General features: G+C 41.6%; 1 protein-coding gene across 1 annotated transcript; it reads left to right on the top strand.

Annotated features, from left to right (window-relative positions):
* Nucleotides 1–27,059, top strand: T265_03329 (hypothetical protein; the record flags this gene model as incomplete). The annotated part of the gene is made up of 6 exons (XM_009167790.1): nt 1–259; nt 2,696–2,847; nt 11,700–11,858; nt 19,517–19,597; nt 22,872–23,225; nt 26,932–27,059. 5 exons carry the CDS (start codon nt 1–3, stop codon nt 23,166–23,168), a joined length of 948 nt encoding a protein of 315 aa, XP_009166054.1.
* Nucleotides 27,060–27,182: the final 123 nt, after the last annotated feature.

Genomic DNA, 27,182 nt, shown 5'->3' with positions numbered 1-27,182 from the left:
ATGATACCAGTATCCTTTATTCTTGGATTCTACGTCTCGCTGATATTTTCTCGGTTTTGGCACCAATATGTGGTGATTCCTTGGATCACAAAATTGTCCATGGGCCTGACCACCCATCTGCCTGGAAGTGGTGATCGGCAGCGCATGATAAGAAGGGCATGCGTTCGCTATCTTTTGGGAAGTATGATTCTGACGTTTACTCGCGTAAACTTGACAATTAAGAAGCGCTTCCCAGATTTTGATGCTTTTATAGCTGCAGGTAAGCTGATGATATACCATTTTTGAATATGTTAAAACACTTGTGATGATCAGCAAGTGCAGTTACTCAGATTTATAAGATTGGATAAAACGTCAACGGTTAGGTTTATAACGACGAATTTCTCCCCAAAGGTGAAACGTACCAAAAGTTGATGAACATGCTCACTTAACTTGGGTTTTGAGTACCACCTTAGCGTAAGACACTTGGATGGAAACTCTGTAGTGCATTGGTGCATACTTGGGAGTGTGTGGAGTCTGTCAGCGGTGTTCATACGGAAGACTGCCCACCCAAGCCACTGAATGCCGTCAGACATTCCACACAGGGCTTTGTTCAGAATCTGAAAGACGGAAGCGGTCACCCTTGAAGAAAGATTTACAGTAGGATAGGGCGCAACAAGTAGAGCAACAGAATTATGAAGATATTCACGACGAACCTAGGATACCTCTGACAAAACACTCAGTCATCTCAAAATTTTCTCAGGAAATTATGACCAGGAAAGCTAATTGAAGAATAGAATGTGTTGAGGCAAGCAGTGACAACCAATAGCATGACACCAAGAATCGATGATACCATATAGACCTCAGTCCCATGCATGACAATTATGGCTATATTTAATGAAGGATAGATGTGCGATAACGCGAATCAAGGCAGATGGACGGGACAGTTTCACCACAGATCCCCGTCCCGGATGATGGTACAACAACCTTGAAAGGAAGAAGGTGTCTGTGTGAGAGGGACTATTTCAACGACCAGGACTGGGTTAAGCTTTAGAGTTGAAGGAAATTCACGCTGGCCTCCGTTGCAGTGTCAAAACTACCAATAATAAAATGCGAGTGAAGGACAACCTACTTTCAAAACTCAAGAACAGATGATGTTATCAAGCCGCGAGGTGAAATCAGAGTATACGACAAACTGGGCACCGACTAGGATGAGAGCCAGGATTATCACTAAAAACGCATTGCGCAAAGATGTTAGATATTCAATAGGTAAGCAAATGTACGCAAGAACTTCTTTACAAGTTGGGAAATATTGAGTAACAGCTACATTCATGTTCGGTTCCCTTGGCAACCAAATTCGTTTTCAACCAGATAGGTGAGATAAAAGTAACAGACCATACAGAATTCAAACCATACAGGACCTCAACTCAGAGAACGAGGAGTGTCAGAAAACTGTGGTTGCCAGCCAACTCAAAATCGCAGAAGGCTAAAATACTGGCTAAAAGTTAGATACTATAGGACCTTCTTAGAACCCGAGAGACCTCGCTGCCACGGATTTCCCAGCAAGCAGGCACGAAAGATCTTCAGTGGTACGGAAAATCTGCTGACAGCCCAGTTTAAGAGGTTACCAAAATTATCTGACCAAATAAGTAGGTCAGTCTGTAGCCAATTAATTAATTATATCATCGAACGGTTATTGCTGTTTTCAGTAAACGACAAAATTTAGAAAAACCCGGAATCACAAGCAAACATCACAACCTGGATAATGTAGTAAGGCTGCGTGAAGGAAATAAATTCACATGTATATTTGTAATGCACTACTCATAAGGTTGCTGAAAACTCCTCGAATTAAATTCATGCCTCCCTGCAATGTTGAACGACCTGAAAATCTTTAACATTCTGCAGTGACTTGTACGTAAGCAGAAAATTAGCCCTCACTACAGGCTTGATAAATAATTTTGCTTGCGTTGGGTTATTTATCTCCATAGACGACTCGACTATCTTTTACCAAAAATGTCCATAGTTGTTTAATGGTATATCTCTATCATTCATGCATACATATTCAGTTGCATAACCCTTTTGGTACCTAGCTGCCATGCCACCCGGAGGAAGCACGAGGGCTTGGATACTGTCAGGTTGCCAAAGCTTAGATAGGGGAAATCAATAGGCAGAGGTCGGGTTCGAGCCACGAACCTTCCGGTCAGTAAATGCGCGCTCTAACCACTGAACCATCTCTTATCAGAACATAGGTTATATCTAATGCATTCTGGGCGTATCATTTTTTAAAGATCCCATGATAGTTCACCCGAGGAAGGGCTTTCATTCACTTAACACTTCAGTCTCATCGTCAGTTAAACTTTTTCGAAAGTTGATCAATAAAGATTGAAATGTATTTGGCATCCAGAGAATGACCAGCCTTTGCCCCACCGTTTCTCATGTCGTAGAACGATTCACGAGGACTGTAAACCACTGTAAAGGAAAAGTTCGCATGTCATAAAACCGCTCTTCACACCGCATTGGAAGGCAATCCAAAACAATCCCGTGACTGCGAGCTATTGCTCCGAAATTGTACAGAAATATGCATCATAGGATAGCAAGAATTGTTGCTCTCCTCTCGATTTCTACCGTGTAGCCAATCAGGCGTCTTGATTATCTTGTAGGTGTAATGCCCACTTGGCCCCTGACCTTTAGTCCGTACCACTTCTTGCTTGCTGTATAGGTCTGTTCACAGACGAAGAGGTCCGATTGCTCGAAGGGATGCAAATACACTTTCAGCCGTTTGCACCGGTCATGTGGGCTGTGTCGCTGCTCACAATGGCAGAGAAAGAACAGCTTATCACAAATCAACACACACTGGTTCAGCTAATTCAAGTGAGTCCAGTTTATGTGTGTCTAAGCCGAAGCGTTTTTGACACAGGAGCACAGCTAAGTATAGAACCGGAAGGCAAGTGGGAAAGCTTGATACCGCTTAGTCAGTCGCAATTTTCTTCAAACACTGACGCTGTGGGGGATTTTTCGTTTCAGTCGCCCTCATTTGTCTAATAGGTCTTGAATAGAATGAGCAACGAATAGAAGTCCATGACGAATCAGAAAGTCCAATGGGATGATTTAGGGTAAGGACTTGCTTGCTATTTCATCTACAGAGGGAAAATCTAATTACATTAATACAGACACAAGGAAAAAAGGATGAATTACTTCCATCCGAAATACCGAAACCTTAACAAGAGCATGCTGCTAGCATAGAAGAAAAAACCAAACTGTCTTTACGTTTACGTCTGTTTTTTTAAGAGTTCCGGATATGCTTACTCTGAAAAGACTTCCAGCATACACGTAATACACTACTCATGAGGTTGCTGAAAACTGCCAACGAACATAGGATCTAGGCTCGGGGACGACGCCAACCTAAAATCGGCAATGACCTGCTGTTGAGTTCTCGTTGTGCTTATAACTCCCACCGATTTTATTTGCAAAGATACTTCATTTCCTGAATATCCGTCCAACAAGACCCTCAGACGTCCTCTGCGTTGCACCCATTCACCCATATAGGTTTGCGAAGCGGCTTTGTTACAGAGAATAGACCGAATTCTTAGAATTCTACTCATCAAGGGTAGGGTATTTAGGTATCTATGACATGCTGCTAGTGTTTACAACAGACAGAAAATGAGCTTGTAGGATTAGTATACTAAATGCAGATCTGCTCACTACACCATTCACAGCACGCTTTTCTTTTCCCTCGTCGAACCCTGAGGTTGTTCTCGGAGTTTTATGGATGCACGTGGACACTAATCGCCTCATTGAGTCATTGATGGTAACACTCTTGGATATTATGCACAATACATTTTTTCGTGAATTTCCCCCTCTACTATCGTCTTCAATTCCTTTCTTCGTGCACGACACATGAAAAGTCAAGTCTCAAATTCTGGACAGTGCAATGAGCTTCGTAAGAATGGTCGGTGAGTTCCTAAAATAGTGGAACGGTCATATGGTGCGCTATTCGACAGTGGCTAGGGAAGGCAGTTGAGGCTCAAACCTCCAGAATTTCCTCAATTCCCACATAATAGGAAGACTCGAACAACTATAATATCCTTTTATTCTACGAGGCTGAAAATTGTAAACTTTGGGTGTACTTCAAAGTTGCATGTCCAAGTACGCGGCAAGGCTTCTGAGGATACCAGACGTAAAAACTTAAGCATGTTTTTTTCTTGGCAAGTGAATTTCGTCCCGACACAATCAATGATATTGGCAAAGGGTCCACCAAGGCTAGACGCGTGCGCTCTAAAATTCGCGGTAAACGTTGTAGGTAGCAAGATTTAACCTCGAGAGTGAAAAGGGAAGCCAATTCCTACAGGAAACGTAATACTTTGCTATTTGGGTAAAATAATATCTGGGAGGAAGCCAGGTTGTCACCGATGAATTCCAAGATTGAGTTTTTAGACACGGAATAAGAGCCAAGAGCGCACCCAATCGGCCTTCTTCAGTTCCATCTCATCTAAACCCATTTTTCCCATATTGCGCACCGCTTCCGTCGATTTATTTATTTGTTTATTAATTAATTAACTAATTTAGTTATGTACTTATTTAGTCAGCATTTCTACGCCTCCTATCAGGTAGGAGTCAGATACTACGCAGTCGGTAAATATGCGAGATTTTGAGGATAAACATACGATTTCGTAGGAATATGGCTCAAAAAGGTATCGTGTTACAGACAGAAATAAGATGAAGTTGCAAGTGGAAAAATTCCTACCGACAGATGCACAGGAGCAAAGTCGACTGATCTGCATACCCGTGGGTCGTGGGTTATGCACATCGTGCTATCGAGTATGGTTGATATTCACCAGCAAGAAATGCCTTGGAAATAACCTGACGGATGTTTTACTTTCATCCGTCAAAGAGAGACAAGCGGTCCATTAATCTCAATCTGCCAACTACATGTAGACAACGGTTTAACACCGGGTTTATTTAAGAGATTTCACCGAAAACGGAAAGGCCCTTAGTGAAATGGGCGAGTTGAGTACTTTCTTCAATCTGCTCTTATGCAAAGTATATGAGGATAAAGGGAGCCAAATGTCGGATGTTAGCTCACAAGTGACATGAAGGAATATGTGGGGAAGAAAATGGAAGAGCAACTGCTATCTTTTAATGGGAAAAGAGCTGTTCTGTACAGCCTATATGGTTTAGTGATCCACTGACATGATTTTAGTTAAACAGTAAGTCGTTTCATTTTCCCAAGTCATCAGGGTCACCACTTGATGTTCTTTGGGGTGGCACAGTTGGTGCAATGGGGAGGCTGGTTGGCTGGGAACGAGCACCAGAATCGTGGGTAAAGACTCGGAATAAGCACCTTAGGGCTAAGAGTTTGAATGAAGCTAAGGTTTTCCACAGTGATAAAATTTTCGTGTACAGCGCGTACGCGAATACGACGGTATTCATCTATTGGATTGGCTGACTTATTATCCAGACTTGGACACCATCGCAAACGTCTGGAAAGTCGTGACCAAATGAAAGTATGAACATTCGAGCTCCTTTCACACGACAAAAAGAAGAGCAAAAATTAGACAGACACTTGACACATCTAATACTTAACTATGTCACAACAGTGCATTTCAGGTAACCATAATACGGTACACAAGAGCGGTTCGCTCTACAACGAACTTCGAAGCAAGCACCAGACCAAACAAAACTCACTTAAATGAATATCCATCGCGCCCACAAGTGAGATCTGCCATCGCTTGTTGTTTGCGTTGGGTGCGAAATCCGAACTTGAACATAAGACGACTGAAACATCGTGATAGGTCCCAATCAGGACGAATCAAGACAGAATACCCCAGGTTTGGGCTAGTTAGTGGTCAGACCTTTACCTAACATGTTTTGGTTGTACTAGCCTCACAAACCAATGGCGTGTGGTGCGCTCTTCCCACGAGGTCCATAGTAAACCGCAGAAGTTCTGATGTATTCATTACATACGTGACTCATAAGGACCCGCTTTGGGTTTGTGTTCTTTGCTGAGAGACAAAGAAGATACGCCTTCATAATGGGTGACCATAATAGAATTTTGCACACTACAGCAGATATTTTTAACCCACGAACTTCCAAGTAGCAAATTTTTTGAACGTTTACATTGAAAGCAATAAACTGAGCATCTGTAATATGACACTGAATGCACGTTTTATTGAGTATACAACAACCCAGCAGTTGTCTTTAGCAATGTGTGATGAATGCGCCCCTGAATGACCTTTTTGTATCGAATATAAATATGAATCTCGAGAATTTCTGTTCAAAAACAGTGGACTTTTTTCTGAAATTTTTGGAAAATCAGTAAAGTCAACTGGGTAACTGTTTTTTGGGAAGAAAGTGTTTTGGAGTGGTTCATGTTTGTTCTGTGATACGATTTATGCTAAGACTAACCCTTGAATCCTGTAACCCTTGCCAATTTCAACAAGAGATAGTATTGTGGAGAAACTTACAATTAGTCGAGTTTTATGCATTGATGCATGATTAAGGATTATTTTCTTCCAGTAAAAAGTTTTGCTTTTGTTTTTTCGAACGAACCGTCGCAGGATGTGAACAGCTTTCGCCAGGGCCTGCTGAATATATTCTTTATGGACTACGTCTGCGTCCCGCTGGTGTACACTCAAGTGAGTTGTCTTGATCACTCCTCTAACTGATGTCCCTGAATTAGTCTGCGCTTCATGAATTATCTGTGGTTATCAAAATTCTCGTTTAGAATGCAAGTATGCCGATTAATGAGGGTGAATAGTAAACGAACTTGCAACCTGGTAATCGTGTGATGGAGTCATTCTATAGCAAGTAATTTTATTGAAAAGAGTTATCTTGGATTCAGTACTTACTTATCTACGCAAACATTTATGGACATGGTACCCCCCGAGAGTTGGTATTTGGATTAGTTTTCACAACCATCCAACAGCCTGCATTAACATGTGTCCTCACGTGGCCAACTAGTTTCGGGCCTCAGCTTGATATGTCCTCATCTCGCTCCACTCGATCTTTCAAATAAGTGCACATTTTGAATTTATAATAGGACACTATCAGGTCACTGGGTCATATTAATCAACTGAAATCCCGCGAGCCATCTAAATGTAAGCCACGTTTCGAATAATTAGTCTGTGTTCTCACCTCAAACCTCGTATCACTCGGATGAAACTGTTGTTGCGGTCAGCGTACGCTCTCTTCATCGCCATGCTTAATGGACAAAACACACCTCAACCTGCAGCCTGCAGGTTGAAATGTTTTGTAACTGAGTGCTCTTTATGTAGGATCAGCTGGTTTTACGAAGTTCACCAACAGAAGATTAAGAGAATAAGCTTCTTTGTGTTAAATTTAAAGTTTGAACTAAACGAGAAATGGCCCAATACACTTCTTTATGAAAGGAGGTCAGTGTGTGTGTGAATCAGTTGCAATGTCAGCTTGTTATTTAACGCGGGCGTATATAAACAGAATTATTTTTTCGTATATTCACATTTGTGGAAATTATTTACAAATACATAATAATGAAAGGGCTACAAACGTGGTGTGAAATGAACACTTCTCACGCCTATTAGCTCAACTGCGCGAAAGTCATTCTGCTATAAACTATTTGCTGTTTTACCATCCGATAGGGGTTAAAAACAGGTCAGAAGGCCAACATCGATTGCTTGTGAGGATAAATAGAAGCATCTAAAATCTGGAAGTCTACGAAATATTGTGAAAAATATCTTCAACTCTCTACTTTATTGTTTCAACATTTTTGGTTGTGCAATGAAGCCGTCCTACCTTCTGCGGGCGGGTTTTTAATGCGATTCATATTTGAGCTGAATGCAGGCCAGAAGTCACGTTTTAGTGCTGACCATAGGAACTTTATATATTCATTGGAGTACTAGTACACTAGTGCTGTCCGCCACAGAAAAAATCTAATGACGTAGCCAGCAAGTTGCCTTAAATTGGGTTTGTTTTGGACAGGGAGTGAATCAGTAAGCAATGCCATTTCGATCCGTTTTGATGATCTACTGCAGGTTACATTGTCGAATTGTTTCGCGATAGTTCTGATGATGGGTCGCTTACTGGGGTGACCGCCCGCTTGACTGCAACCGGGTAAAGATGAGTGCTAACCCATCTGGCAAGTGAAACCTGACTGAGTCGATTCGCCTGTCATGTCCAGCAGACGTCCACCGTCTTAGCTCACCTGCAGTTTTGAAATAAGTTAGCTCAAGCAGACCCAGTGAATGATTTACCTTTTCCAGTACACAGGATACGATTTCCCTGGGAAGACAACCAATGCGGTAGATCGACCATGGGAAGCAAACGTGAGTGAACCAGCCTACTGACCAACCTTCCTTCCAGGTCGAAATCCCCTTTCGCTTAAATGGCTCGCTGGGTGTAACGGATATACGAGAAGATCTGTCGAAATATTTACAGCCATTCTCTCTTGAAGAGAATCTGCTACAGAGAAATCCACACTAAACAGGAAGCTTATTTTCGGTTCCAGTTGTGCGTTAGTGAATTTCCCTTCGAGATTTCCCGCCTGGGGCAAGTTAGTTTATTGCTAACAAGTGTACGGCAGTAAAGCATCGGTGTTGAACACTGATGTCATGCTGTCGATGATGATGATGATGATGCTAGCAAGAGATGGTTCAAGTTAAGTAAACTGACTGAGCAGGACCAATGTCATTCGCAAAGATCACATTAGCCCTACTGCCTAAATAACTATACAGAATTGCAGTCACTCCAGGGCTTGCGGAATCTTCATTTCAGTAAGAAGCACTTCCTAAAGGAGGCACTCGAATCTGCCAATCGGACCAGTCCTGAAGACAAGTTACACTCAAAACCAAATTGTTCTGCGGATATCATCGAGGGAATACATGGAAGAGACAGAAGGAAGTTTGTTTGGTTTACCACCAGTCGGAGACCAGTATCGAGTGGACAAACATAGGTTCAAAGGTATCCGGCTTTGTGGGCCCGGTTCAGGCCACAAAGCAGATAATGCGTTGAGTACTGATTCGAGAACAAAGAATCGGGTGTCACATGCTGGTGACCATCGTTAAAACCACCAAAATGTTTATACGTATCCTAAATAATCGACTTTCAACTCTCTGAGCTATCTGTCCAGCAGATCTTGATTTTATCGATTTTTTTAACTGAATTCGTAGATCATCGGTCAATTAGACTACCAATTCATCAACCTGGCTTTTATTGAAAATTAGTGGGCTACTTTTTGGTAGCCCACACACACATACTATTATCCTAGTATTGTCCGTCACCACAAACCGACAAAATGCAGTGAAACTAACGATGCGCCATAGTGACTGCATTGATGGGAGCCCGTAAATTTGTTTGTGGCGATCTTGTACTGTATTCACATACAACTGAGGCGCACCTGTTTGTTGCACTTGTTCGTTCTGAAACAAAAAACAATTTTGTAAGTTAGTTTACAGCCGGCATTTCGCATCCCAGTTCCAATAATAGGGAACTGGCAAACGAACAACGAACTTCAGGTGGCTTACATCCCTGAACGGCAAACGAACAAACTCTCGGCATCGTGATGAACTTACCTTGACGTGTCTTGACTTGCAAGATTTAGCACAGATTCTACCAAAGCTAACAGCGCGAGACAATCAAATGGAAATAGTGACAGTTTTCAGAAGGCCGAGTAAAAACGAGAGGAATAGGCACTTTTAGGTCCTGTAAATTAACGAGCACAGTATAAAAGTTATGAAAGACCAAGAAAAGAGGAAGCTTGACAGTGTGTAAGCGGACGAGGCTTCAGTGAGCTGGGGATCTTCCCTCCGTAGCCCATCAATTAGGTCAAGGTAAACCAAAAGAAAGTCCAGTAAGCCGGCCAGTAAAGACTACTGGATAAACATAAGCCCAGGCTAAGTACTTTCAAAGAAAAGGAGTAATGACGGGGTATGTGGATGGGCAAGGGAATATGGCTTCTTCCGGTTAAATTTCATGAATGAAATTTCATGAATTGGTAATATCCGTGTTGGAGCTGACGTTCGAAATGGAGTGATCCTTGGGGAAAACGATAGATGCGTGGTATAAGAAAGTGGACAATACTGGGTAGCATTTTCTTCAAATGCGTGAATAAGGGGGTGTTGTGGAAGGAAGTAAAAATTGGTTTGGAATAGTTATGGGTGTTTAGGGAATGTCAGAATTGATTTCTAGATCGCTGGGAGGAGCACTGAGGATGTCAGACGCTGCTGATCACTTGAATGCGATACTATCAGTTCAGGAGGCCGCCCTTGGTCGCAGGCTGAAAGTTTTGCCAGGAAGTTTTCGTGCCAAAATGATCAAAACACCCAGATGAGTCTAGAGTTATCATCCAACGGGTTTAAAATAGAATAACAGGACCCTGATATATAGGCTTATGAACCAACTGTCAATCGTTTTACGCATACATACTGGTGATTACCGAGAGTTTGATAGCATTTGCCGGTGAGTACTAGCTGGCAAATTCCATTATCATACGAAGCTCGTCAGAGTTTCACGTATGAACTAAAACAAGGTTGCCTGTTTGACAACGCTGCAGTCAGGCTATTGATTCCTATAATCCTTTGAATTTTTCACTAACGGTTGCTTCGCGAGCGTGTCAGTGTGAAACTACAAGCAAGGAGATTTTAAAGGCTGAAGAGTTCTGTCAGTCGGATAGCGGCTTCAAAGAAATCGGCTTGAGGTAAGGAAAATTCCAGATTTTAATAATTATATCATGGAATGGGCATCGGTAGCATGGCTAATAAAGCATTCTTTACAGCACTTAAATGAAGTGGTTTAGAGTATTTATAGGTGCCGACAGAAGTGTATACTAGAAAAAGGCAGACGTGATCGAAGAAGGCCCACACGACTGTGAGATGGAGAGGCTGTTTTTACACTACGTGAAGTTGATAAAGTATTTCTAAATGAACTCGAATGAATAGGATTCACTTCCTCTAATGGGGCTTGTGATAAGGAAGCCCATATTTTAGCCTGTAAACTGAGAGCTTGGTTATCGACTACTAATCGCTGAATAGGGAGCCAAGTGACAACCCAAAGTCGCAGTCAGTGGAAGGGGGTCACTTGCCCATCGAAAGACTGGACTGCTTCAAGCAGAAAACTGGGTGCTCAACATCTAACATCATTCATTTAGCTTTTAGACCCATTGTCTGCTTGTTTTATGGGACTAAAAAATCCGTTGGCAGAGCTGTGAAAGGGCTACCTAAACTCAATGACAGAACGGACTTATAAGACAATGAAAGATTCTCGAGATTAACTCTGGTTCAAACCAAAAATTGAGGGTCTTTGACTGCACAATGTGCAGCAACATAACCAGGCTGCTCAAATACACTATATGTACGATCGTAATCGCTCTTTTGATGATGAGAATAGAACACTTAGAATAAATCTAATCTAATCGTTTTGCTTTAGCACCCTTCCGGTGCCTAGCTGCCATGACACACGAATGAGGCACGAGGGCTGCTGTCAGGTCGCCCAAGCATAGACAGGGGTGGTCGAGAGGTAGGAGTCGGGTTCGAACCACGAACCTCCCGGTCAGTAAATTCGCGCTCTAACCACTTGGTCCATCTCGCCCCACACTTAGAAAAGCCACCGATGTGACGAATAAAATCTAATCGCGGGTAAAACTCCTCGAGCCCAGGTATTTTCTTCAAAATTTTCAAAGTATTGTGTCATTAATATCATCCAAAGGGAACGTCTTATTAAACTTTCTCCTAATTTGCACTCGAAATTCACAGGTTGTTACGCTGTCCGTGTATTCCTACCTGGTAGCGTCTCTGATCGGCAGGCAATACATAATGAACAGTTCCCCTTTGATCGACAATACCACTTCGAAGGACTTCTACTTTCCTTTCTTCACACTGCTTGAGCTTGTGATATATGTTGGATGGCTGAAGGTAAGTCCACTACATGATTTCCGCGGGAACTCGTCAGTAATGCACTTGTGGTGCACAGATAGAATATGTAGCACTGAAATGTCATAGGGAAGCCCCCTTAGTTCTTTCCTCAGAGTGTCACATTTAATCATTGTTTTGAACGGGTTTTAGCTGAGAAATATTGCCTCTAAAAAGCAGTTCCCAAAAGTCACCGAGCCTTAAACGAGCCTTGGATATATCCAGAGATCTCTTCTTGGGGTTTGAACAAAATTTATGACAGTCAATAGTTTAAGGAGGAAACCTAAAAATCATCGTGCTCATGTCCTAGAAGAATTCCAACTCTTTTGTTTCCCGGTTAAATGGCAGTCCGTGTAGGAAAACTCAGCAAAGAAATTGCCGAATCAAGTGAACAACATGAATGCCACAACCCAGCGACCATATTGATCAAGGCCGTTTAGAAGAAGTCGTGTTTTTATGGGAAGTTGGCAGCTGGGTGTTTGTTGACGTGGTACTAGTTTGTGTAGTGATTACATTCAAGCCCAGTTTAATCAAGCTTCCACAGTCGTAGGAAACCCGACCCCCCAGGTTGCACTATAGCTCAGCACATGATATCCCAAGTGCGTCGGACATGGTTCGCCCTACGATTGTTTGGCCAGCTCTTCATCTTGAAGTTCAGTATTTCTATTCAAAATGGTTTCAGACTTGACAATATCTTAGAAGCCAACTCAGGAATGGAACTTACAGGACAGGCTAGTCTGTGTATGTTAGTTTCTATATGTGTACTTCACCTTGAAAATTGTTGCATCATTAGAAACTGCACACCTTATAACTGTCTGGTGCATCGTTAGCTCCTAGGAAAAACAGAGTTGTAAACGGTAAGTGAAATGTATTTGATTACTATTGTCTTCAGCTTGCCCCACTTTTATTGAAACACCCGAGGCAATCATTAGCCGATGCAGGCATGGTGGTAGACATTGCAGTTACTGAGTAATTTTTCCGTTTTCTGAGTGCCCTGAGGGGATTTTCGTTGGGATAAACTTTGTTTGAACTCCAAGATTCTCTGGCCAATACAATTGTCACTGTGGTTTTCTGAAATGAGTTGCCATGATTAGCATAGAAACCACGGCTAAGTCTGTAGCAAACAAACTGACTGTTGAGCCAAAGACAGAGCATCATTTGTATGTAATTTTTAGATTCAAAAACAGGCAGACCGCTTAGAGACATCCCAGTAACCCTCTGGAACCAACTCTTTAGAACCAGTTGTTTTAGTTGGGGAGTTTAAAAACCTCGCACCATTCTTGGAACTCGGTGCGCCTTTAAAAATAAAGTCGTTTGCATCATATGTTCCTGCATCCCTCACTTTTGACATGAGCATTCGACTTCATGAATCCTACGTGTACACCTTTTCGGTGTACCAAACGTGTTTGAAGGAAGTAGTCTCTGTCTTAATTTCAAGCAGCCTCTCCATGATCTGATAAAAACAACAGGCAGGGCAAGGCTGTGGGCTTGGGACGGAGCTCAATTCTATTCAAGCTTGAAGCCGTATCTTCAACTTAACCTTAATGAGATCCGTTGAGCTGTGTATAATATTCTTCACCCAAACGACTGAAAACAAGAAGCACATGAATAAACCACTTTCCTTATCACTTAGTTTATGACTTTTGAAAGATAACAAGAACGAATGCTTCCACGAGCATGTGATTGGCGTTTTGGAAGTCGACAGGGCATATCCCAACCGTCAGCGCTGTCAGGATCCCAAAAGCATTTTTGTTCCTTTTTGTTTGTAATCTAATTGACGAAGAACGAATCTAACACTAGATTCACCAAACCGGGCTTCTTTGTCACAGCCTACGCTAACGATCTGTTCTTAACGCTACATATTTCACCGATAAACCTTTGAATTTCCTTGAGAAGTACTAAGAATTGTACATCTAACAAAACGTGAAGTCATATTACCCGTGTTTACATTCGTAGTATTCTTGGTTGGAAGTTGGCTGCATCCCAAATATTTGCCAAATTTTTCTATACATCTGTTTTAAAAAGAACATTAAAACTGCATGTAGCTAATGACCAATGCAGAATTCAAACAGCAATCTGTTCTCTTTAACAAGATTTTTTGATATTATTTGTTAGCTGGGCTTTTTTGATGACAGCAACAGGCCCTGAATGTAGGCTTATCCATGATCGTGAATATCAGAAGCATAGTGCTTGATGAGATCGCATTCACATGTTAGTGGGGCGTGACTATATCAGTCTTCTTGAATTACAGCCGTTTTTCTTATTGCCTTACTAAAGGTGGTACGGCTGGTTCAGCTATTTCAAATGGCCTTGTGAAATCAAACGCATACGGGAACGTAACAGCTACACGACCAAGATATGAGAAGAAGAAAGTTATATAGGGACACTTGTAGCGGGTTTTACACAACGCGCTATCTGAAACTGCGGACTGATGTTGTAAACCTCACAAACTATGGGCTGGAACCAGATATAAACAGCAAAGTATCGTTGAACTTGTCTCACTTTCCCCTCTTACAACTATCGTCTTGTATTTTTGCAGCACTGACTCTACACACTGTCAGATGTTTAGCTGGAAAATTGTTTTCACTGGTTTCAAAAGAAATTATCTTTTAGTTTTCGAAAATTGATGGCCATATCTTCAATATTTGGAGGGAATTCAAAATTCTATATGTCCAGAAGTGCGTACATTTACTACATTCTGCAAGATAGTTTCAGGCGTACTAGTCTAATGAGTTCAACTCAACCTAGCACTCGTTTTTTTCCGGAGCTTCCAGACAGCCAAAAATATGGATGGAAAAGGAAGAATAAGCGCCAAGAATAACGAGGAAGATCTTCCACTAGTCAACCACACTGACCACCCAGTTGTTTGTTTGTTTGTTTGGCTGCACGTACACTGAACTGAGAGTAGCACCTATGAGGCGATGAATTTTTACGTTGAGAACTCTGATTGGGTTCTGCAAAGCCCATGACCGATAACTAATTGTATGGTTGGGACAACTGCATACAACTTTGCTATGGCTGGATGGAACGCCTAGGAAAATAAAAGAGCACCGTTATCATCACGAGTTTTGTTGGTGCTTGGTGACAGAATGCACAAGCGGAAGCTTCCAAATGTTATGCTGTTTATAGGGGCTGTGTGATTCTTAAACCTGCATTAATTTCTTGAATAGTTTGTTTGTATAATTGCTGGTTCCGTCGCCTACTTGTGCGTGATAGATGAGAATTTGTGCGCGCGCGTGAGCCAAATATTAGTTGCAGAGTATACTACTTATGACCGAACAAAACCTACATGTAATATGACAAGTAGATAGTTTGTATCAAAATGTTTGTCTGGGGAGCGATAGAAGGTTGATTATGATAGCACTCATCACCATTGTGATAGCATTCCTAGTTAGCCATGTTTTCGGAACTTAGCATCATAAACTCTTGTTTGAAATACAGCGATGTGCTGTTCCATTCTTCTTGTTTTCAAACGGGCAGTCCTTTCCCTAGATTGTCCACTTGTCATCGAGGAAGTTTTTATTGCATAGATGGATAAAACGGCAATCAATCTTGAAGGACAAAGAAATGCTTTAGTGACTTTGGGCCTATTACTACTCAAAAGCTAGCGCCTTTCTCGGAGATGAAGAATGGAATTCGATTCCAACTTATTGAGCCAGGATTTTCAAAAGCCAAATTTCGCTCCATTGGGTATCTCTGATTTGCATTTCTACTGGTTAAGAGAAAAGGGCCTTTGCGGCGGAGTTACATATTGGAAAATGCCAACTGAACAGTCACAGACTATTGGACAGGGAAGCAAAACTCTCATATGTTTACAAAAACTGAATATCCACCTTCTCTTTGAACGCGTCTTTCTGAACTTTCCTAGATATTTATTGACTGTTGCCCAAACCCAAGCAAATGCTACAAAGTGACTCCACAAATTCCTTAATAGATCTCACTTTTCAAGAGACACAAAGCGGATTTACGAGAAAACATGCTACTCACATGCCCTACCATCAGTAGTATCACCATTGCACTAGTATCTAGAAAACTTTTCCAATGGACTTCCCATACAAAGGATTGGGTCTATAGTCGGTGTGTCATACGAGATGGTTTCAACGGTGGTCAGTCCAAATTTGCCAGTCAACGCTAGGAAGAACTTAAACTTTTGCGACTCCGTTCGTTTGATATGGGTCGTTTGTGGAAGCAGTAATTCAGCTAAATCGCCATGGTCTATGGACAATCAAGTTGTGAGGGATAAAGTATTCCCATCCTTTGGAAATAAAGTTAAATAGGTCAAAAATACATTGTCCAACCGATGTAAGGCTACGAAATCCTTTGGGAATGCATAAAACAAATCAGCATGTGGTATTCCAGCTTGGTTATGGTGATACTCATTAGGCTAACTAAGGTCGTTTCCAAACAACACTGGTTGTCAAGGTGAGGAAAATGAACCAGAAAGAAAGCGCACACACATGGGTACTAGTTTCGTTACCAAACCATAAAAACTAACGAAATAAGCAGCTGGAACATGTCAGTTAAGATCTAGTGAGGAACACTCCATCATCATTTATAGGGGATATGATGGCTCAATCAACATTAGAAAACTTGACTGTTGCACTGACACAAACATACTCTACCTCTGCGCTTCGTTTATACTTTACTGCCACACCGATTTTTCGTTTCCATTATAAGGAAAAAGGTGTTTGAGTTGACAGCTTCTCTCTGTGTTTGCTCCTTTACTTATTCGCGCGGAATAATTTATATCGACCCAATGATCAGATGCCTGTCTGAACGCACCAAGTAGTGTTGTGACGCATGGTTTCGTAGGACTTATCAGGTCCCTAGACGGCCCTGTATCTACTTATCTCGTTGAATCAAATGATGTGGTCAGGTTTTCTGCCTAATTCTAACCTGCATACCGTGAACAAAGTTCAGCCACTGTTGAGGCATTAGCCATTTGCATAATTATAATGTAGCCGATGAGAACAAGTGAAGGTCATGCTCTACTGAGGCAAGTGTTAAGAATGCGAGGAAGACCGGGAAGTAGACTGAACAACCAAATGGCTACTGAAATACACCCGTTTACAAACTAATTTAGTTTTGCGAGAGACTTACCTGGACCTAAGCTGAATCTCTCGTTTGTGATGTTTCCAGGCAAATGAAAGTGCTACGCCAGGCCGCCTCATGTTTCAGTCGCTACGATAGTCAAGGGATCGCGATACATGTATATTCATAATGCACTACTCATAGGGTTGCTGAAAATTCGTCGACAACTCACGACCGGTTTCACCCTTCTTGGGGCTCATCAGGTAGGGGCAGCCCCCGGGTTTCAGGTGAGACTGAAACATGAGGCGGCTTGGTGCAGCAAATTCAGTTGTCTGGAAACATCACAAACGAGAGATTCAGCTTAGGTCCAGGTAAGTCTCTCGCAAAACTAAATTAGTTTGTAAACGGGTGTATTTCAGTAGCCATTTGGTTGTTCAGTCTACTTCCCGGTCTTCCTCGCATTCTTAACACTTGCCTCAGTAGAGCATGACCTTCACTTGTTCTCATCGGCTACATTATAATTATTGATTTTGAGCTGCTTAATTTGTAATCCGCCATGCCTTCGCAACGGACAAACAAACGGGCCCTGTACCTGTTTTGTTTTCTTTTCTCCGTGACAATCGATGACATACAGAATTGACCGTATTTAGCTCAACTGCTGTCATCTAAACTGACATGTTTGCCATATGTTGCTTTATCTAACGTAAGGCTGTTGTAAACTACCAACCAGGGGCTAAACTATCGTCGGAAAGTGGGGCTGCAGGAATTTCCACGTGCTTTTCCTTGCAGGCACAACCGACCAACCACTCAGTGTTCAACCATTGGCCGGGGTTCGTGAGATTCAAAATGCTGATGATTTCCAGCAGATCAGCATAGATGGGCTCCACTGACAAGACGAAATCTCTATTGAACATCTGTAGACCATCTGCATCCCAGCCAATCCCTCTGGGTCCTCATCGGTAAAAGTAAACTGGATTATTCTGCCTACAAAAGTCCAACCAAACCCTCCCCACAACTTCCACCTAGTTCCACAAAAGTTCCATCAAAATTCAATGTAGGCGACTAGGGCTTCATCCAGCATAACAACTAACTGCTCTTAGACCGATTCTCAATGCACTTCAGTCTTCAAGATGAATGCAAGTAGATCATCATGATTATTCCAAGCGTAGAGGAAAAGCGGAATGTCGACGATGCAGACTGGGTTCATCCAGTTTAGAACCTCGTTCGTCTGTTTTATCAGCATACGTGAATATGAGGCAAAATACTAAGCCTCGGATAAAGGAGGCATGATAGCTGACCCAATTACCGACGTTGGTCTGTCATGAAACTTAGTTTTGCTAGTTTATCGTAGATGGCACGTTTCACGTGAAAAAAATGCCAGAACGGCCAACCGACTAACTCAACGGAAGAGGGAAAAGTGGAGAAAATCATGCAACAACTTGAAGAATATCCCATATTGGCAACTTCAGTTATCAATGTTTTGTGAGAAACTGAGCATTTAAGTCCCATCTTTTCTGACTATTTTGCGATGAGTGCATTATCTAAAGTATGAAATAAGGAGGAAATAATATAGAATACAAACGTACAACATTCTTCATTATACAGTACTTTAAAATACATTTGGTATTTGAATTGGAAGCCGTTCAGATGTCCCATAAAATTAGGCGTTTTTGGTCGATCTCCTCGAACAAGTACAAAATACATTTGGTATTTGAATTGGAAGCCGTTCAGATGTCCCATAAAATTAGGCGTTTTTGGTCGATCTCCTCGAACAAGTACCGTCCTGTAGGGGACCCACTACTGCTCTCTACTGGAAAGATCACTGTACTCACCATTTGCTCTGCTGCACTGCTCGAAGCTGTGTCCCAGTACCATGCAGGTTATTCGTCTGAGGAAAACAGACCGGGTGGGTTTCACTTGGTAAATCTGAAGGTATGAACATTTCAAGCTATAACGCTTTTTCCATGTTTTTCTAACCGTTTGGGAAACCCGCAGCTGCTGAATAGAGAGTGAGTGTGGACAGCATTTGATGTATCTATTAAGCTTAAAAATCATCTTGAGGGACGAGCAACAAGAAGATGACCAAACTAAGTGGAAACTTGAACAACCCAAACGCACGACGCTACCCATACTTAGAAGCACAAATAATGTCGAAAACTTTCCAATTTAAAGACCGGTGTTTAATGTCCGATAGCAGCAAACATATGGTGCAAGGATAAAATTTGTCATGCACTACTCATAAGGTTGCTGAAAACTTCTCGACAGCCCACGACCGGTTTCGCCGTTCTTGGGGCTCATCGGGTAGGCGCAGTATGAGTAGTGCATTACAAAATATATATGTATCGCGATATCTCGAATATCGTAGCGACTGAAACATGAGGCAGCCTGGTGCAGCACATTCAGTTGTCTGGAAACATCAAAAGCGAGGGATTCAGCTGGGTTCCAGATGAGTCTTTTGAAAAACCAAATTAGTTGGCAAATGAGTGTATATTCGATAAAATTTCTCTTTTCAACTTGGATTCTTTCATAGCTTGTGTTCAGGCGATTCACTGTATCGATTTATTCTTGTGCCAGGTTCAAAAATATCATACTAAGACTTTAACTTGGTTTTATCACAACTTTTACACCAGGTTGCTGAGACTCTGCTTAATCCGATGGGAGAAGATGACGAAGATTTGGATGTCGATTCAATAATCAACTCCAACTGGCGAGTGAGTTTCTCTGTCTGTTCTAAGGCAATCGATCGACCAAACGATTGATTTTATGAAGACATCCAATGAGTGGCCTACGGAGGACCACATTCCAACCAGTAAAAAGGGTAGATCAAAAACTTAGACATTTGACAGAAAATATCCACTTTTTGTGTGATTGTAACATGTTTTGCTCAAGCTCAGAGCTGTCAAAAAGCCCTATTCAATTTAATCAAGTAGGATCACTTCATCAGAATTCAGGAAACTTCAAACACATTGAATAAATTAAGACACACGGTGCCGGCTCGTCTGATGTTTACCTTTTCGTAGCCCACACGGGATACATCTCTTCGTGCATTTCTCAATTCAGCTTTCGTTTGATCGCTTGTAATTTTGGTTAATTTAGTGAAAGTACAGGAAGCAGGTTCGCTTTTATATCCGTTGGTGTAGACAAAGGCAAGGACACTAAATTCGTGCTTTCCTATTACAGATGGCCTGGTGTATTGTGGACGGTATGAAAACGAGTCCACCGGCAGTACTCCGTGATGCTCACTGGGCAGAGGCTATCGTGGAGTTGCCTCATACAGAAGAATCAAAGAAACTTGGTTCTACGCCCTATAGGGGCTCCGTTTATGAAATCAGGTATTTCTTATTCAATGTGCTCATTATCACCTAGTTGGGAATCGGTTTTGCCCTATTATTTTATTGTATTACAAGTTATAGTTGTGACAAACGACTGTACAGTTTCAGAAAATGAGTAATAAAAGAAAATTCCATCAATCAAATAAAAAAACCTGAGTTTAACTTTCCAGAGAAGCGTCTTTGGTAGGAGGAGCAGGCACGGTAGTAAAATGAATAGATGTTACCTAGTTCACCAGCCGTTCTGCCTTCTGCGGAAAGCCTAAAAAATGTGACTTGGGTAAAACTATCCACAGCTGTTTTTGTCTAATGTACTCTTGGGATAACGAACCACTAAAGTATGCTAATTTATGTGCTATCCGGTGACTTACTATGTGTTTTGTTGTCCACTTATTTTAGCACATGAGCCCCATGATTCTTTGATCGTATTGACACCTGTTGGTCGAATGTTTAAAGCAAACTGTTAACAGACAGCTAATCAACGATAACATTTACTAGATAACCAAGGCTAAGAATAACAAAGTTCTTGTTCCAGCTTGATATGTCAACTGAGCACGCCTATGTTCAAGGTTTTCTTTTATATTCCTTCATTCCAGTGCACAACCGCGTACCAATCGTCTTGGGTCCATAATATCAAAAATAGGTTTTGGATCGTCGCAGGTAAGAATTTTTGATAATTCGTTATCGAGATAAGAAGTCCGAAAGAGAACATATTCTTGTGGGCTTATTCGAACCACAGACATCCCGCTTACCGGTACAGGTGTGACGGATCAGATGTGAAATTCAGGTTCATGAGCGTCACTTAGGGCGAGCGTCATAGCTACTTCAGTCAGTACGGCATCTGTCAGGTTAGTAGTGGTTCAAGTTCACCTCCGAGCGTGACCTTTTCGTTTATACTACAAACAATTGATCTGCCATGTCAGCACTTGCCAAACGCCGCTCTACTTTCTACTGACAGATCAGTGTGAAGCTTGTATCTCAGCTTTTATCAGTACACAACATAAATTTTTGACGAATGAAAACAGTAACTGTGGGGTTTGCTCATTATTCATTATTTATTGTGAATCTGTCACATAATCTCTGCTATACACAGTTGCCTTGGCGACATAGTGTCTTGGTACATTCACAGCAAATATATATCACTCACTGAGTTCATCATAAAAGTAAGTGTAGATTCTACTATCTTGAAAGAAAGTTAAGGAAAGCTGATCGATGGACCACTACTCGTTCGGTCCTTCCTGGAACTCATCAGATAAGCGTGGTCTCTAAGTTTCCATCAAGCTTACGTTCTACTCAGAGTTAAAACTGCACGCAATGGGCAAAATACACTCATTAACCATTACATTGGAGTTAACAAGATTCACTTAAATTACTCATTAATGGTATTATGGTATTACCCAACTGAATCTGCAGCAAAAGTGTCACCCACGTTTCTATTGACACAACATCCACAGTATATTTTCTTGGCGGAACACACTAGTCTCAACGTTGCTGAGAGCTCTCAGAATATCATTGTGACTGAAAATTTAGATGGCCTTTGTCTAACACGTACGGTTGCCAATGGTGCTGTTGCAATTCGCAAATCGGTGTATAAGATCTATTACCTTTAACCCCTAGATCCAACTCCATCTACTTGTTATTCGAACTNTATATATATATATATATATATATATAAAGCAGTAAGATTGAAGAAGCTAGATGGTGTTGTACAATTTGTAGGTACCCTGTTCACTTTCGAGAACAGATCAGGTACTCTCATCGCTTAGTGGGGGATGAACAGCTTTTATTGTAAGGTAACAATGTGGAAATTACTTATGAATACGGGACCCAATAGAAACTTTGTTTAGTTTCCTCAGGGGTCTTCTCCATGTCTACGACAAGTCTCTTCAAATTCTAACTAAGCTGACCTGAATCCACTTAAGTGCAACAAAATTTCCGGACCAGGTATGTCGGAATTTCTCCGTTGTTCAAATCAGCCTCTGGAAAACTCAATGCTGTTTAAATGGGGCCACTTAATCCAGGGTGTAATAAGAATTTTGTTTGTCATCGTATCAGCACTTGTAAATGGGCATAAAACGAGATCAAAAATTAGGAAAGTTTTCCTTTTAAGCTAACATATACGATGCTACCACAACCTTACTACTAAAGTACGCAACGTTTGTGGACTTTTTCGGATTAATCAACCGTGAAAGGCAGAACTCATGCAGATAAATTCTTGTCATTGAAAAGGAAATAGATGAAGTGAACCAAACTAGACTGGAGACCTTTTTTCGACCTGGATTCTAGAGAACTTATCCAGATAATGAATTATTATAAAGACGAATCTGATAACTTCCTCTGATGGGAGGAAGAACTGAGGACAAATGGCCATTGTTTAGAATGAGACTGGGTTCAAGCCAATATAATTTTTATTCATTTTTCGACGCATGCTGATCCTTGTAAACCTCTTCGTGATGCCATTCTGTAAGTATCCGTTGACTTATTGGATTAAAGTGGTCACTACTGTTTACCCCAGCTAGTCGTCCATTCTTATGTAATGCTTGATATTTACAAAGCCATCGGCTAGAGCAATGTCTAAACCGTATGAAAAAGATGTACAGAGGATGCGAAGATATAGCCAGATTACAAAAATATCCATTTCATTCTACCATTTTAGGATGTAAACGCAGCCGGGTCTTCGGTTAGAAAACGTTCAGTAACCATCAACATGTTACGAAGGGCATCTCAAATCAAAGACCATCCCCGCGAATCAATTACTGGGGTGGAGCAACATCGTACGTCGACAAGCCTACATCCTGAGGACACAACTTTGGAACAAGACAGTCGGTCTTTTGTACAAGCCAAAGGTTTTCCTGAAACAATCACAGAAGAAGCTGAAGGAGAAATACGCCTCCAGACACGATCGGATATTGACAACGAGAAGAAAGACCCAATACAGCCAACAACAGAGTAGTGGGTTAAATCTGCAAGGAGCAGAATATGAGGGCTGGAGTCTAGCCTACCTATTAAGGTAGGACAAGGGGGTCGGGTGTTTGGGATATAACTGCAAATGAGGAAAACATTAGGAAAAACACATTTGTTTGCTCAGAAGTCAGATGAACATTATCTTCTTTTACAGCACTCCGAGCTATATATATATATATATATATATATATATATATATATAATACGTGAAGCTAGCGCAAATATGATCATGATCAAATAGAACGGTCGCATATAGCATTGAGAATGATCGAAGCAACCCATACTGTTAGAAAGGCATTGGACACTGTTCTAGGTCCTAAGTTTCATAGTAGCAGGCAACTAGAGTAATTAAAAGTTTTCAGAAAATCACTTCAAGTTACTACAACGGGACAGGACAACAACTTCTGTGGTGAAAATGACAAATGCCAGACGTTATTCGAAGGTAAACTTTGGACTCTGTACAAGTGAAACTGTTGGACACAACAAAGCCGTTAACAGGGAAAAAGGAAAAGTTTCGCACAGAACATACTACTTAGGGGTTTGCTGGAAACTATTCGATGGCCGCCATGTGAGTAATATGTTCGGTCATGAAAGTATGGTTCAAATCTCTAATATCGTATCGACTGGGACATGAGGTGATCTTCGTGCAGCGTAACCAGTTGAAGAATATCCTAAACGAGAGATTCGGCTGAAATACATCTGAGTGACCCGCTAACATCAACTCAGACGAGTGTAGTTCGAAGGTATCTGCACTTTTAACGACCAGTGGAAGTCCGTTTCTGCACTCCCATTATACATTGACTAAGATGCAGAGCAATAATTCAGCACTTGTTGGAGATTGGAAGTTGTGCACCCCATTCTACTCTTCTACTAATAATTGGACGAAAGCTTTTGTAAATGCAGAGCGTCATGGAAAAATGATGTGAAGTTTTCTTGTCAGAGGTTACCCCCAGTCATTGAAACGCTGTCTGTGCGACTATGAGCCAATGAATCACCGCCTCCGAACTCAGTATTGGGAATGACTCCCCGCGATCGCAACTAAATTCATTTATCGATTATGGAATTATCTTGCACAGTAGCCCTCTATGTATCGATAAGGACTTATTCAGCCAGGGAGGCTCTTGATGGCTTTATATTACCGTGTTCTGGGGTTATATTTACCAATCTGTCATCGACATGATTTGAGGACTAGATGTAGGCTGGGTAAAAACCATGTGTCAGCGGTTTGAAGCTGTTCACAGGTCATTAACTAACCGAGTTCCAAGGAACAACCATCCCTGGCGAGCGAAAACCTCTTAAGAGTAGCCTTCTCTCCATACTCACAGCACTGGCTCCTCTAAGTCTAAGGTGACCAGTGATGAAACACACACGTTTGTATGCGGTAGTGGCGGGCCATGAGGTCACAAGTTTATGTGGCTCTCCGCATACTTGTAATACTCTTATGCTTGGTAAATAGCATTGAGTGTTCACTGTTGCTACTGTTGTCGGAAACTTTGTGCCTGTTGTGCAAGTCTTGACTGTGCTAGCGCTTACACGACCTTCAGTTGCCAGGCCCCACACGCGTGTTTCCATACCACACAATCTTACATACGCTGGAATTCATCTCGTCCGACTCCTAATGGCATGTTTCCCTCCTGTAACACTTCCACGTCTATGGTTTCTACTGAATTCTCATGTTTGCGAGCATGCTCTCCAAGAGTAAACGATTATAATAGAGGAAACTACAAGTAGATATGGAAAGAGAAGGGATTGAGAAGTGAATGGGCCAGGAAGATGAGTGCGATACGACACTGGCAGACAAGTTTATAGAATGAACTTGGTCGTAGATTGATATGCTACGTATCTGGTGCCTACTTGTTTTGGGATCTTTAGTGACTGCAGCTGCAGGTTGAAATGGATTTTCTTAGTGAGAGGACCGAATTCTATTCCATTCAATGGATTATTAGGTTTGCTTTATAGACTGGCAGGCGGACTTATGGTCCTGAAGTAAGTAGCTTTCAACTGCTAAACAAAGGATCACACGATATCTTTACGTCCATCAAATGACCCCCATTAGGGACCGAGGACCGCATGTGACTGGGTCCCAAACGTGGGTTTAAACTAAGGATCGTTAAACTGAATAACAAGGGGCAGATCCGCAAGGTCTTATGAATATACATTTTGGAGAAGGTTGTAAGGTCCAGTAAAACAGTGATCTAAATGTACAGCCATTTAATTCGTGCAATATAGCTCCCCGCTTGCGTATGTATCAAAACATACCATCTTGAGCAAAGCGATTTTTACCCTTTCCGCAAACGGAAGACCTTTTTCCGAAGATTACACGCTAATTCGTGAATTGGTGGGTATGTTTTGTAAACTCTCCATGGGATATTATCCCCTGGAAGGATGTTCAGATTCTTTTGCATGGCTTAGGTATGAACTTGGTTGTAGCAGTTTTAAGAACAATGAGAGCTGTTCACAGGTCATTAACTAACCGAGTTTCAAGGAACAACCATCTCTGGCGAGCGAAAACCTCTTAAAAGGAGCCTCCTTTCCATACTCACAGAACTGGCTTCTCTAAGTCTAAGATGACCATTGATGAAACACACATGTTTGTATGCAGTAGTGGCGTGCCATGAAGTCAGAAGTTTATATGACTCTCCGCATAATTGTAATACTTTTATGCTTGGTAAATAGCACTGAGTGTTTACTGTTGCTACTGTTGTCGGAAACTTTGTGCCTGTTGTGCAAGTCTTGACTGTGCTACCGCTTACAAGACCTTCAGTTGCCAGGCCCCACACGCGTGTTTCCATACCACACAATCTTACATACGCTGGAATTCATCTCGTCCGACTCCTAATGGCATGTTTCCCTCCTGTAACACTTCCACGTCTATGGTTTCTACTGAATTCTCATGTTTGCGAGCATGCTCTCCAAGAGTAAACGATTATAATAGAGGAAACTACAAGTAGATATGGAAAGAGAAGGAATTGAGAGATGAATGGGCCAGGAAGATAAGTGCGACACGACACTGGCAGACAAGTTTATAGAATGAACTTGGTCGTAGATTGATATGATACGTATCTGGTGCCTACTTGTTTTGGAATCTTCAGTGGCTGCAGCTGCAGGTTGAAATGGATTTTCTCAGTGAGAGGACCGAATTCTATTCCATTTAATGGATTATTAGGTTTTCTTTATAGACTGGCAGACGGACTTATGGTCCTGAAGTAAGTAGCTTTCAACTGCTAAACAAAGGATCACACGATATCTTTACGTCCATCAAATGACCCCCATTAGGGACCGAGGACCGCATGTGACTGGGTCCCAAACGTGGGTTTAAACTAAGGATCGTTAAACTGAATAACAAGGGGCAGATCCGCAAGGTCTTATGAATATACATTTTGGAGAAGGTTGTAAGGTCCAGTAAAACAGTAATCTAAATGTACAGCCATTTAATTCGTGCAATATAGCTCCCCGCTTGCGTATGTATCAAAACATACCATCTTGAGCAAAGCGATTTTGACCCTTTCCGCAAAGGGAAGACCTTCTTTTTCCGAAGATTACACGCTAATTCGTGAATTGGTGGGTATGTTTTGTAAACTCTCCATGGGATATTATCCCCTGGAAGGATGTCCAGATTCTTTTGCATGGCTTAGGTATGAACTTGATTGTAGCAGTTTTACGAACAATGAGAGTTAAGCATAAAAGAACTCTACAGGGGAACATCCAATCACGTGATGTTGTCTTATCTTATCTGTTACTTTTTATTTCAGTGGGCTTTGCGTGCATAAAGAAGCTTTCAATATCGATGGAGTATTCGACTTTCTGCTGTTTGCATTATTATTCAAGCTTGGGAAAGTCAACTTTGAATTTCTACTTTTCTATCTCCAGTTTCGTAAAATTCCTAACCCCTTTATTATCTTTCTGAATACCTGCTGCATCCGATGCACCTAGCAGGTAATAACTTTTCACGCTTTCGTATTTATGCAATAAAAGTGCACTTCACTGTTGTTCTTTGTGTGCC

This window comes from Opisthorchis viverrini (genome assembly GCF_000715545.1).
Source record: "Opisthorchis viverrini unplaced genomic scaffold opera_v5_46, whole genome shotgun sequence".
NCBI classification, from domain to species: Eukaryota; Metazoa; Platyhelminthes; class Trematoda; order Opisthorchiida; family Opisthorchiidae; genus Opisthorchis; species Opisthorchis viverrini.
The sequence above is the reverse complement of the archived record's forward strand: the minus strand, read 5'-3'. Positions and strand labels throughout refer to the sequence as shown.